Here is a 14,489-nt window from a genome sequence, read left to right on the forward strand (position 1 = left end):
TCTTCAGCTTCTTCTGTCAGTATTTTTGAGTCCAAGTCAAAACATCTCTCTTTCACTTGGCCTTTCACCAGCGAGCAGTTTGGAGCTCATTGGCTTTCTGTTCATTTCTGTAAAGCTCCCTGAATTGCTGACACATGAAGGACACTATATAAAAGGTAGGGTATGGTAGACACCACTGAGAATGACAATTCTGCTCCTTAACTTAAACCAAACAAGCTAGAAAGCTAGTAGGTGGTACTTTTATAATAATAATGATTGAAGCACGTGATCACTTTTAATGCATATTTAATAGCTCCTAATGTTTTTTTGTGACAACAATTATGGTACACTGACTGACACAAGACAAAATGGAAAGCTCATCGGGACGAAAACAGGACTAAAACGTTTTAGGTTGAGAGGTAGAAGACATTGTCATATGGGAAAGCAGAAATTTAATTAAAAAAAAAAGCAGAGATAAAAGGTTTTGAAGACAGAAAAACAGAGGGCTGTAATGAAAATGTCTTGCGAGTTTACATGGGCAGTAGATATTTATTCTATTTATTTCAGTGACTCATTCAGAGTTGCTGGAGTTGTTTGTCAATTCCAGAAACATTCAGTGTGAAGGATTAACTCTGAGTTCAGCTTTTTTTATGTATTGCAATAACATAGTCCTGCCTGTATTCCTGTCAGCATGGGTCTAGCTACAGCACTGCCTCCCCAACTCAAGCGCTATATACTCCTCTAGTTTAGAAACACTGAAAGAAACGCAATACTTTCAATGGCAAACATTGCTTCCGGTTCAAATGTTTATCATTGCGTTGACCGTGTTCTTTGAGTATTTCTCAGTGCAGCACTGTTAAAGGCTTACGGATCGTAGTCTGTAGACTGCATAATGCATTCTGAATCAGCCCAGGTGAGTGCCCATTAATTGTTATACAATCGACAGACCTTCAAATCCCTGGCCTCAGGCCCATTTGACTGCTGTCGTAGAATAAAACATAGGTGCCTACAGTAGCAGTCTTAGAGACGTGAAACTGGCGTCTTTGAGAAGAGCTGTCATTGAATGTGCCCTTGTCATCAGTTTCTTGAAGAACTGTTTTAACAAACTGTTATGTGTTACGGGGGGTGGGGGGTGGGGGGGGGGGGGGGGTGTCATAGGTGGTTAAAGAGAAAGTTGTGTGCTAGTCTGTAACAGGATCTTCTTCAGAGCACAGAGTAACACCTCTGAAACTGCTCAGCCAGGCACTTTGTCTGCGGGGTCCTGCTGCACTTTTCTGTGCTCGCCCTTTGAAACAACTCCAAATGTGGGTCAGTTGTCCGTCCTCTCCCAAATGCAGTGGAGCATGCTATCCCCGCCCCACTGAAATGCCTGGTGACATCACTGCTTCTACAAATACACAGTGCTGACAGGGAACAACCAAGAGCAACATTGTTGCAGTGGCAGTCACCCAGAATGGCTCTGACGAGTGGAAACCTATGGAGAGGTTCTAAGGTCTGGTGCCAAGACTCAGCAGCACTGTGGACTGGTGCAGAGTCAATGCGTCAGCCCTGTGGTCCCAAAAGCACTGAATGCAGGCCTGCTTAATTCAGGTACTGTAGGACGTGGTATCCACAAGCAGCTTGTACAACACTTTACAGCTGAACATTTCTTACAAGTGTAGTACATCTGCTGCTGTATGAACACATCATCAGGCTGTGTGTGTGTGTGTGTGTGTGTGTGTGTGTGTGTGTGTGTGTGGAGGGTTAAGACAGATAGTATGAAGCACAGCAATCCATAACCACAGAAAGTGTGCCCTGCATTCTAATAAAAAAAAAAAAAAAAAAACAACAAAAACCCCACACCCTACTCTGTGTGAAACTACTGGTAATGCCATTGCATTCAGTACCAACTGTGAAGAAATGTAAATAAACCAAGGTCAGTGAGCTGCAGCAAAGGCAGCTTCATTGTATTTGTGATGTCCTCGTTGGCTTTGGAGCACAGTCTGTTTGAGGAGGTAATGGGTAGCAGCGCAGTAGATGCAGGGTCAGCTTGTTCTTTGCTGAAATCACTCACATCAGATACAGTTTGTAATCTGTCTCTTTTACTGTTAAACTCCCATCGATCTGTCTTTGTTTTGCTGATAATATCCGAAGGGAGGAAGCTTACACTGCACACTGCACAGGGTTTCCCCTTTGCTACCTGTGGTTGTCCATCATTCGAAGGCTGTTGAAAGCTCTGGGATTATGCATTATGTGGAAGCTGATGTTCTGGAAAAGGCAGGGAGAGTTACATCTGCCAAAAGCCATGCAGTTTTTATAAATGCATGCAGACTGTGCACAAAAAAAAGCAGTTTCTGCAAGCTACTGAATGCGACTTGAGCCACTGTTTATTTAACTGTCTAACAGACTAGGACTGTGCACTGGACTGTGGCAAATAGAAAGGAGGTCACTCCCTAGTAATTGCATAATATATTTTAATAATGTCTCCCGGGGGATCATGTTTTGTTTCGGTGCCCTTCACATTTCCAGTTAGTCTCTGGCAGTTCACCCAGAAAGGATTTCACATCCTGTAATGTGCAATCGTTTTCCTAATCTGCTAAAGAAAGAATTAACTACAGTACTTGATTTGAATTTGACTGCTGTCGTGTTTTTTTTTTTTTATCAAATCCGCTGGGGACAGCAGCAGCTCGGGGCACGTATTGTTTCTGAAAATATAAAAAGACAGTATCAGTGTGAGCAACTTCTCCATTCATAAAGCACATGTCATGCTTTTCAGTTGACTGGGTTCAGTCGAGGTGGCAGATTCTCGGAACAGTGCCAGGAACATGGAGATTTTATTATGTGTGGCATGCAAAGATCATTCTTAGCAGTACAGTACAGAAAGTGAGCGAGAAAAGAAAGGGCCTTGATTACGGTGAGTGAGTATTTATCTCGTGAGGGACGCAGTATTAATCACGGACCCTTTGTGAATTATACTACAGTACTGAGACGCGCTCTGTTGAAGCACAGCTGCCACTCCATACTGTTAGCATATCCTCCGTGCTTTAAACCCTGAAGCACGCTGCTTTAGTTATAGGTGGTGCTGGTGTGTTTGATATTAAGTGGCCATGTGAAGTAATGCTCAGGCTGGTATAAACAATTTAAGTTTGTGGAGTAAATAAACCAGGTGATTTCAAGTTGTAACTGTCAATAATACAAAGCTATAAAACTAAACCAACGCTAAATGCCTTTGCTAAATGCCTTATAGCTCTTTGTAATTCTCACACTTTGCCTGATTTACATGAAGCATTACCGAACGCATGTAATGGCAGTATTGCATGTGGATAGCAGTTCAATCAGAGTGCCTGCACTGCTTCATTCATAGCTGAATACTCTCCACTGCTGCGTTCCTACCTGAAGACCATGTGGGGCAAGTCCTCGGAGCACAGGTCTAAGTCTGAAGATTAAATACACCAAATGAAATAGCTTTTACTTTTAATGAGATATCTAGCACGGCAAATCCCACCAAGTACATGCTCTGCAATGGTTCTGCCCTTAGATCAGTAGATTTAATGCATGCAGATATTCAAACCAATCTAATGGGTCATTCACATGATCTAAGAGTTGCACGAGGCAGCATATATAACAGGGTGTGCACTAGGAGCTTGTGCACATGGTAACCGGTTCCATCAGATATTGAGACCAGAGTCACGTCCCCTGCTCCACAGCACTGTGCTTCACAGTAGCTATCCCCTGTGGACTGATCTACAGGCTGTTTAATTTATAATGAACCTTTTTTTTTTTAAATAATACTTTATAATATCGTTAGTGTTGTTCCCAAGACAACCAGCTTCACTGTCCCCCTGCCCCCCCGCATAACATTTCCATAACAACCTACCAGTTGCTGTAAGTCATGCTTTTAAATCCTCTTGGATCCTGTCGTTCCGTGTGTGTGAATTACCTCCCTGAGAAATGTATATCATGTTGTATTGGATAAAGAGAGAAGAAAGTGTCTTAAAGCATTGATGCCAGCCCTGTGTGCTGTTCTGCATGCTGTAGATAGATACATGCTACCTGCATTTTAACAGACCTGAACATTCAGATTCTGAAAAAAACAGATGTTCCGATTTATTCAGTTGCTGCTGTAACTTCCAGATTTTTTTTTTCTTTTGTCTTTACACCCAAGACACCCAAGTTCACAGAGAATTTCAAAAGTTCAAATGATTAAATATTAATATCCGAGGATGTAGTAGTGGGTAATTTATTTATAAGATGACTGTGGCATAGAGACGGCAGCAGGTGGTCGAAAAGATGTATTCACAGTTATCACAGGGCGTATGAGCATGAAAAAGAAACAGGAAATATATTTATGACCCAGCTCGAAACTGGTTTGCATTCGGGATACCGAGAGGATCAGGGAATAGATTCCTCAAATAAGATTATATTAGGAGATGAGGCAATTGGAAAGTATTATTACAGATTGCATACACTGTGTACAAATATACTACATTAGAATGAAACAATAATGCCTTCAGAGCAACGTTTTTCACGGCCTCACAATCTGAATGCCTTGCGTCTCTAACCACCATCAGCAAGGTAGGTTAAACTGACCGGGCCCGTAAAAAACAAACCTTCGAGGCGTTTTCTAATTGAAGCAGCTTGCAGCTCTGAACCGCTGTCTAGGAGAAGAGTTTGCAAGGAAACTGTCTACGATTGTTTGGCGTAAGAAAAGATTCCCTGTTGAGTGTTTTAAGAAAATTGGACATTAAGAGCACTAAGCCTTTGTGTAGCTGTGACAGCATTTTATTAAAAGTAATCATGCAAACAGACAGGCTTATTTCCTGGAGGGTTTTTAAAGCACTCTTTTCTGCACAGAAAGCTGGCTGAGTGACTGCTGAAATGGGTCGAAGTTTCTGAACCACAGTTTCTCAAGTGTGAAGCCACTCCACAGGTCTATCAGAGCCCATCTGAGCCCTGCTGTGCTTTTCAGTAACAATGGGATGCATGAATAGCACAGTGCCAGCATGTGCCTTAGACTCCCCGTGCTTGTATTTTAGTGAGAAATCCGGGGGAGACTTTTGGTCGTGAGGACAGTAGAACTGGCTTCCATTGTTACTCGGTGAAGTGGGAGTGACTAACGTGCTGTAGAGCAGGCTTCACAATTGGCTTGAACCACATGTACGCACAGCACAGCTCAAGGTATTAAGTGCAAATGCAAGGGCTAAGAAGGTTATAGGTCTGTACACCTGCATGGTGCATTGTGTCTGAGCTGCCACTTTATTTACCTCTTGGGAAATGTGTTTGTGTGTTTATAGAGGAGAGTGGGTACACAATTAGCTACGGACCATTGAGCACATTTCTGCCGTGAAGGCAAAAGTCATACAGGTAATTATTTGAAGTGACAAAGAGAGGAGCCTGTTCCTTTCCATGCACAGCAGAGCCGCAGTAGCTTCTGTGAAACACATTGCCGCTGCTGTTCACTCATCCTGGTGCTCGCCCTGTCTCCCAAGCAGTGTCATCTGCTGTACGCAGCCATGGACGGAAATGGAGACAAATGGCATGGTTGTGGACTTGGATTAGCTGAACATTTTACCAGCGCAGGCATCAATCACAGAGTAGAAAAATAAAAGGGAACTAAAGAACCGTATCCCCCTCTAGTACTTTTATGTTTGTACTAATGCATTATTAAAATCAGATAGATTCCCTGTTCTTCTGTTAAGCAGTAATAGCAGATCATGTGTCCCATGTGTTGTACTCGATGGCTATCGGTATGAATTCTCAGACTTGAAACAAGATACTGTACACAGTGTGAAATGGTAAAACTGCGCTGTAATAGCAGTCTGATTGCAGCTAGACCACTGGAGTGAGTTTGAACGACAGCAGCATTATGTTTCATCCGTGGCGTTTTCTTCAAGATGCCTGCATATTCCAAACTGAAGATCAAATAAAAGCAAAAAGAATCTTCAGCTGAACAAAAGTAGCGCCACATCTGGAATCATTAGCCCCTTTTTTTTTGGAATCGAAAGTAGGTTGTTTTTGAAGTCAATGGTCCTTTTTTTTTTTTGGTAATTAGCCCAGTTGCCAACGCTAATGAAGTGCATTGTAAACCCTTGATTAGCACTCCTTTAGTGGCTCTGAAGATGGAAAGCTGCTTTCTTGCTTTTTTTCTCTGGCATCTCTCTTGCTGCTGAGCTGTCCAGCCGTGCTGTCAGAGTGGGCAGCACAGTGCCAGTCTGAGAGCTCACTAGCTTGTCTGGGATCGGCAGACATTAAAGAGGACACCCTGCCAGGTTCGGGTGTTAGTGGCGGGGGGCCTTTGTTCCCGATATGTCGTCTGTCTCGCTGCTTCTTTTTTTAATGTCAGGCTTGGATGATATAGCACTGTGGGCTGGAGGCAGACTTTTAAAATAAAAGTGAACTTGCGTTGAATTTTTTAGATTGCAATTGTAGATTGAAATCTTTAAGGTGTCATTTTCTGTTGATCTGTAGTGTAGTGATGTATTTTCTTTTTGCTTAAGATAACATATATGATGCATAACTATTGCACTTTCAGTACTGTTGAATTTAGAAACACTGAACGAAACTTAATAACTTTCGTCTAGACTCCTCAGAAAAAGACCTCAGCCACTCCCTTTCTGTCTTGCTATAGTGCTGCTTGACATGTGTGAGTGTCTAAACCAGCAGAGGCTATGTGTGTGAGCGTGCATGTGTGTGTGCTTGTGTGAGTGGGTTTCATTATTGATGTGAGAGTGGGTTTCATTATTGAATCACATTCAGTGCAGTTATACAGGCAACCCTTTCTCTAGGTTGGACTTTGATGTGGACCCAGCTTCATCAAAGCCAATTTTCTAGCCAAATAATGAATGATTATCTATGTATTTATTGTTATGCATCAGCCTACAGTTCAGTATGGATTACTCCAATCTGAGGTCACAAGAGTAAAACGATTTGTCAAAAGCTTTAGCCACGTATACTGACAAGACCCCATGGACCCTAATTATTTTCATTTCCAAGAAAAGATAAATGGGAACAGCGGCTGTCTTTATCAGGATGGTAAACGGTACTCACCAGATGTTTTTTTTTTTTTTTACTTAGAAGCCGTTCACTTTCATCTTTCTTGTATGAGTAAATGACCTTGTCTTTGTACTGCAAAGTAGATTGTGTTTGTGATGCACCCTTTGCATAATACACTGAGGCATGGATTACTAGGATGCTCCTGTTTCCAAAGTGGTGCACGTCAACGAGATCTTCATGGTTACATTTTTTTTTTTTTTTTTTTTTTTTAATTTAATAAATCGGGTATTAGTTGGGACTATTCATACGCGACTAAAAATCACCAGATTTTCAGCTGGCTTTGGAATTTTTACTGACATGAGTGATATTTAGTCCATTCGTTTTACCCCAGATCCTCTGCTTGTTTAAGAGGGCATCGGGACATCCTGAGAAATTTCAAACTCAGTCGTCCTGTGCTTTTGTAGTCCCGTGCGAATCGACCATGACGGTGTTACAGTACGGTTAATATCAGTATATCTGGGTTATTAGCTCAGTGCTTTTTGTAGAAGAGAGTGAAAATGCAAGTTGGATGCTTTCAGCGATGCATCTCAAAGTATGTTTGGATGAGAACAAACATTCGACAATATACTGGTATTCAAAAAAGAATCAAAATGAAAAGATGATCTGAACTTGTGCTGCAAAGTGCTTCGATCTTCACTGCAGTTTTGCGACTTTATTTTTATTTTTAATGTCATTTTTTTCTGTAAAACTTGTTTAAAGAAAAGGAAAGAAAATGATAGATTTCAAGCTTAGTTAATTGTACACAGAAAAATAAATGTTATGTTGTTATTATTATTTTGCACATGTTATAAATCAGGTTCATTGTTCACAGATCATGTGCAAAAGCGCCTCCTCTGGCCACAGTTTTGAATTTAATAAAAAAATTTACTGACTTCTATAAGAAAGCCAGTCTGGGAGATTACTGGACATCCTTCTGACCAACTCTGAGGACCCCCTGTTTATAGTCCCATGTGAATAGTACTGAGGGCTGGCTATCAGCATTGCTCCTCCATCAGATCAGTCACGTGTGAGAAGAATAAAACAGGTGGATGCATGCGCTCTGTAATGTAGGTTTGTGGTCATGGTCTTATGTAAGTGGAACCCCAGACACGTATGCTGTAATATATAAAAGATGCATCTCCCTGTTCCCTAAAGGACTCTGAGGTGTCAGTCCATGAGAACAGACTTGTATCCTTCAGAACCTGGCATTCTCATGACATCGACAGAGTTCCGTCCTGGCTGCCTACACTTTCTCTACACCCCCTATTGACAGTGTTATGACAGGTCTTGGCAGCATCATAATGTTTTAAAGATATCAGGCTGCTGCTTTGAAATCTGCTTTATTCTGCAGATCTTAAAAAAATAATTCAAATTGAACCTCCAGACATTTCCAGAGGTAATTAGTTTCCAGGAGAGAAGCTGTGAGGTAATTAATGGTGGTCTATTGCTATTAGCCTGCATCACCTTTGCTTAATTAAAATCATTGTTTCAAACTAAAATCTAGTGAAGTACTCCCTGAATGACAGTTTTTAAATGTCATCTTATTGCTTTTTCTTCTGTGTGCCCCAGCAGATGTTTGAAATATTCTCGAACCAGACTCTGGGATTGTTGCTTTCTTACCAGTGAGTGTGTGCTCTGTAGGTCATGTTTCAGATGAAGGGTTCCTGTTTTTGGTCTGGCTGTTTACTTAGAGATTAGTGGTTACATAAACCAAACCAAATACAAGAGACTACATTGCGTAACTACATAGAATTGTGCCGAAAGCTTGTTATTAAAAATGCAGTAGGCTACTGTAACTCAAAGGGTAAACCAGAATGGCTTCAATACCTTTCCTTTAGTATAATGCTCTGCTCTATCGTTGCAGTCAGATGAAATATTTGATGGTAAGATGATAAGCTTACACTACAGCAGTTGTTATTATTATTATTATTATTATTATTATTATTATTATGTCCAAAAACAAATGTATTTCATGTTGCAGATGTGCCTAGTATGAGTCACTGGGATCAAAGCCAGCTGCAGATAGAAATTGAATACTGTGTCTACTTTCATATATTAATCATGTTGTTGTTGTGTTCTCTCTCTCTCTCTCTCTCTCTCTCTCTCTCTCTCTCTCTCTCTCTCTCTCTCTCTCTCTCTGTCTCTCCAGTTTGCTGTTTTGTGGTCCACAAGCGGTGTCATGAGTTTGTCACGTTCTCATGCCCTGGTGCAGACAAGGGGCCCGACACTGACGTGAGTACCCCCTGTCCATGCCATTTCTCTCAATACAGTAGAACAGATCAACCACTATAGCTTGAGCGGGATAGACATGAATGTGCAAGACCCAGTAAAATATGGCTGTGGCCAGTGGATGAGGCCATTAACTCTAGCCCACCAGGAGGTGACGTACAAGGGCATAGATGCGGGAGGGTTTCACGTGAAATGGAAGTGAATAGAAGCAGGCAGCTAAGCTATGTTATATAAGTCACTTCAGATGTCATTATACAGATTTGTTTTTTCTTTGAACTTGCTTTGAGTTTGTAGAGATTCATAAGTGCATCCTTATGAGGAAATGATTATAACGCAATAATGGGGGCGCAAAACCTAGACCATACAGAGTGATTGCAAACTATAGAAAAAAAAAAAGCAATTAAAATTAATTCTGAAGCTTATTGCTGTGGACATGCTTCTTTGAAGACTCAGCCACAGGAAGGAAGCTTGCTTTAACGGTTTCCCCCCTTCTGTAGGACAGCAGCATGCGCTAAGACAATGAGAGCAGAGAGATTTTCTATTTCATTAGGTGTTCGAATGACCGCGCAGATCCAGGCTATTGAACTTAATTTCAAATCCCTTCGCTCCATCTTAAATACCTTTGTTGCAACCTTGAGTGATCGTGTCCTTGTATGCTGTTCTAGCAAAGGGGGAAACTAGTCACTGAACTAGCACAGCCGGTCGGCTCGATGTACTAGTCTTGATTTATAGCACTGCATTGCTTTACAGAACTTGAATATGTCACCACGTAATTCCAGAAGCGATCGGTAAGCTGAGCAGAGATTGAGTGTGAAACTCGTTTGCTTCTTACCGATTAGATGAACCAGTGTAACCCTGATATCTGCTATTAGCTACTGTGTTGCTGCTACTATTTCATGTATTCTGCTGCTATCATGTATTCTGCTCTTTCCACTGTATTTTATGTACTATTTCATGTATTCTGCTGCTATCATGTATTCTGCTCTTTCCACTGTATTTTATGTACTATTTCATGTATTCTGCTGCTATCATGTATTCTGCTCTTTCCACTGTATTTTATGTACTATTTCATATATTCTGCTGCTATCATGTATTCTGCTCTTTCCACTGTATTTAGTGTACTATTTCATGTATTATGCTGCTATCTTGTATTCTGTACTTTGCACTGTATTTAGTGTACTATTTCATGTATTATGCATTTCTCTATTTGAAGTGTTATGGATTTTCTTGTTGTTACTGCATCTTGTAAAGCTCTTTGTGATGGTGTTCCACTATGAAAGGCGTTATATAAAATAAACATTGATTGATTGTTTCATCAGGTACCGATTGTTACCTGAGCTACTTCATATTTAGCTCTTTTATAACTGATTTGGAAAGCTGTGAATCACAGTGCGCCCTGCATTAGAAATAGCGCAGCATAGATGCTAGTTGTTGTTTGAAGGGTCTTGTCAGTTTTAAACCCCTGTTCTGGTTTGGATTTGAATTTCAGTGTTATTGAAGGTCTTGTATTTTGTGCATGCTACACTGCTTGTGCTGAAAAGGGTATTCCTGCAAACAAGAGGCTGCAGAATCAGTGTCATTTCAGAAAATATTGGAATGATTCTCCTGGCTACGTAGCGCCTGGTGAGGCTGGTCTGAGTAACACCTAGGAAGGTATGCATTGACACAGCTAGCAAACAACTGCTGTGCACTTGGAGAACTACAACTGTTCTATAGAACACATGCACACAGTACAGGAGGGGAACCCAGGGATTCTAGAATGGAAACTAGCGAATGGGATGCTGGAGCAGAGACCCTTTTTGTCAATAGCAGTATTGAAGAGGAATGATCTGCCAGCCTCGCAATGATTTTCAATATGTTCTGGTCTCAGCACTGCTTGGGGAAATGAATTGATCATTCCATTATTGTGCCTGATGGCTTCGTGGGTACAAGCTGATTGAATCATTTTAAAGAAGAAAAAAAAAGGATTGCGACAGCTCAGATTTTTCGACAGCTCAGAGTTTTGATGACTCAGTTTTTGAAAGTTGATTTTGAAAGTAGTTTTTGAACGTTGTTTTTGGTAGGTCACACTTTGATAGTTGTTTCAGATTGCTCAGTTTTTGGTTGCTCACAGTTTAACAGGTCTTCATTTTTGATTGCTCTCATTTTTTACAAGAGTGGACTAGAAAGCGGTGCCTGATCCTCTCTGCATACAAACACACGTCTGCCCACCTCAGTGTCATGCTCTGGGACTCTTCAGGGTTCAGGTTTCACTAGCACTAAGTACTCAACACTCACTTACTGTACACACGGAACAAAGTGCCGTCACTACCACTCAAATGGAATTTTCTATTGTGACTTGAGAATGGAACCCAGAGTCCTGTAGTGTAGAACAGGAGCAGCTGGGGGCTGCTCTCCGTCTGGTCATTTTAACCAGTGAAATTAGATTGTGAGTGTGCATTGATGTTAACATAGCATGAGGCTGTTCTTGAACATAAAGTAGATTTATTCATTTCCTGGAATTGATTGTTAGGTAATGCAGTCTTCAGTCACCACTGACAGCACTTGCTGCAAACAGAGTTCTCGCTGGTACACAGGCTAATGCAGCACTCCCTCTGGGCCTCCAGCCAGGATTGGGAACTTGGCATGAATGTGGTTTGTTGCCATTTGTGTGTGAGAGCAGCAGTCTCAGTGTGGTTTATGTGTGAGAGCAGCAGTCTCAGTGTGGTTTATGTGTGAGAGCAGCAGTCTCAGTGTGGTTTATGTGTGAGAGCAGCAGTCTCGGTGTGGTTTGTGTGTGAGAGCAGCAGTCTCAGTGTGGTTTATGTGTGAGAGCAGCAGTCTCAGTGTGGTTTATGTGCGAGAGCAGCAGTCTCAGTGTGGTTTATGTGTGAGAGCAGCAGTCTCAGTGTGGTTTATGTGTGAGAGCAGCAGTCTCAGTGTGGTTTGTGTGTGAGAGCAGCAGTCTCAGTGTGGTTTGTGTGTGAGAGCAGCAGTCTCAGTGTGGTTTGTGTGTGAGAGCAGCAGTCTCGGTGTGGTTTGTGTGCGAGAGCAGCAGTCTCAGTGTGGTTTGTGTGTGAGAGCAGCAGTCTCAGTGTGGTTTGTGTGTGAGAGCAGCAGTCTCGGTGTGGTTTGTGTGTGAGAGCAGCAGTCTCGGTGTGGTTTGTGTGTGAGAGCAGCAGTCTCGGTGTGGTTTGTGTGAGAGCAGCAGTCTGTGTGGTTTGTGTGTGAGAGCAGCAGTCTCGGTGTGGTTTGTGTGCGAGAGCAGCAGTCTCGGTGTGGTTTGTGTGTGAGAGCAGCAGTCTCGGTGTGGTTTGTGTGTGAGAGCAGCAGTCTCGAGAGCAGCAGTCTCGGTGTGGTTTTGTGTGAGAGCAGCAGTCTCGGTGTGGTTTGTGTGTGAGAGCAGCAGTCTGTGTGGTTTTGTGTGAGAGCAGCAGTCTCAGTGTGGTTTATGTGCGAGAGCAGCAGTCTCGGTGTGGTTTGTGTGTGAGAGCAGCAGTCTCGGTGTGGTTTGTGTGTGAGAGCAGCAGTCTCGGTGTGGTTTGTGTGTGAGAGCAGCAGTCTCGGTGTGGTTTCCACCCTCAAACCAGCCCACACTTCTGATGCTTACTGTGTAAAAACCTTTCCCGAAGCTGGCTGCCAGCAGCCCTAGTTCTGAGTAATGGCACTGTTCACAGAGAGGCACATCCATGTATCACTACATCTCCCTTTATCCTTCTGCCCTATATACTGTTAATATACTGTATATTCTATGTTCTGATGAAGGTGATGGGGAAACTTTGATTGTGGTGAGCCTGCTGAAATGAGTATTGATCCCACATGCAGGCACCGTGAGGGAGCTGGGGATAGCCGACAGCAGCGTGTGTGCTTCTGTTATTGAACCAAATCAATATTTAGGATTTGATTGTCTGGAAATGCAGCAGCTTGGCAAGCCTCACTGAAAAGCTACAAGCAAGTCTTCTTTAGCAATTAAGTTACAACTCTGAAGACATTAATCCTTTGATTTGCGGTGTTGTTTGATATGCGTCCCTAGTGCTTTCACAAGATCAGATGTGATCTTAATGAGCAAAACAAAATCAGCAGTCGTCCTTTTCAATTTGTGTAGCTTTGTCGTTTTATGTGATTTTCAGTTTGGCTAATTGGGTTGAACGATTGAAGGCGATGATAGTAATAGTAGTACGAATCTATATAAAAATGTGATTGATTGTATAAAAACACAAACAGAACAACAAGAAATAGAACAACAGGGCCTCGGCGTATTTTCAAAGTGCCCCCCCCCCCCACCCCCCGTCATTATTTAACTCCTGTTTTACTAGGAGTTCAGTAAGACACACCTGAGCTTGTTACCTGACTAACCGAGCCTGTATTAAAACTGGGAATAGGTGAAACTGTAGTGCAATAGGAGTGTTATTTCTGTCCTTGAAGGAAATACTTAGATTTTTTTAGTAATCTGGCTAAGACTAAGTAAACACAGTATTTTACTTGGCGTATAGCACCACCTGGTGACAAAACATTATACTTCTGGAACATGGTTCTCTTGAGTGGGGGAAGACAAAGTTCCTGCAGATTTCTATTGACATAAAAACAATGAATCACAATATTATCTACACTAGGGGTAGGCAACTCCGGTCCTGGCGTGTCAATCCATTTCCATGTTTAATAGGTTCCATTGATTGGTTTAGAACTTTAAGACTTGGCCAGAGTTTGGATGTATAATTAAAGCCTTGGCTGGAACAAAGACCTGGTTTGGAGGCTGTGGTCCTCGCTCTGCTGTGCACACTAGCAGTGTTAATGAACGCTGCATGAATCCCAGCCCACAGTGAACCAATTAAGGATGGGATTTTATCTCTTTCCTGGCACTCTTTTTCTTTCTCCTGCTTGATAACATGAAAGATATTTATAAATGCTTATTCTTTGTAGTTATTAATCAGATTAAGTTCAGGAGGGCATGTGGGGCACCTTTATTAAAATGTGAGTAGGCTGCTTATCAAATGAAGGGTCCCCCCTGGGTCCTCATGTATCAGAAACTGTGGCGATGGATGAATTAGTAATTACTGATTGAATCACACTGGGGCGAAGGGGTTGAAATGACTGGCACAGCACGCTGTAAACATCAGCGTTTCCATGGAGACTTTCTTACCTTCTTCCCCTGTTTGCTAGGGGAAAGGGGGCGGGGCTCTACTTAATCCACAGGGAGTTCTTGTCTGAATCACTGATGATTCTAGTTTATTCATACCATAGAAAACACACTTTGAAACCCTTCAATGGTGTACTAGCAGGATTGAGCTGTT

At 42.1% G+C, this 14,489-nt stretch overlaps 1 protein-coding gene across 2 annotated transcripts in view; it reads left to right on the forward strand.

Moving 5' to 3' along the window:
• LOC121296360 (protein kinase C alpha type-like) overlaps positions 1 to 14,489 on the forward strand; it is a 105,415-nt gene that overhangs the window by 25,216 nt on the left and 65,710 nt on the right. For both annotated transcript variants that reach the window (XM_041221843.1, XM_041221844.1), the window contains exon 3: positions 9,140 to 9,222. In XM_041221843.1, coding sequence (XP_041077777.1) covers positions 9,140 to 9,222 — 83 coding nt within the window. The remainder of the gene's footprint in view (positions 1 to 9,139; positions 9,223 to 14,489) is intronic.

The sequence above is a fragment of the Polyodon spathula genome, chromosome 21 (genome assembly GCF_017654505.1).
Source record: "Polyodon spathula isolate WHYD16114869_AA chromosome 21, ASM1765450v1, whole genome shotgun sequence".
Lineage (NCBI taxonomy): Eukaryota > Metazoa > Chordata > Actinopteri > Acipenseriformes > Polyodontidae > Polyodon > Polyodon spathula.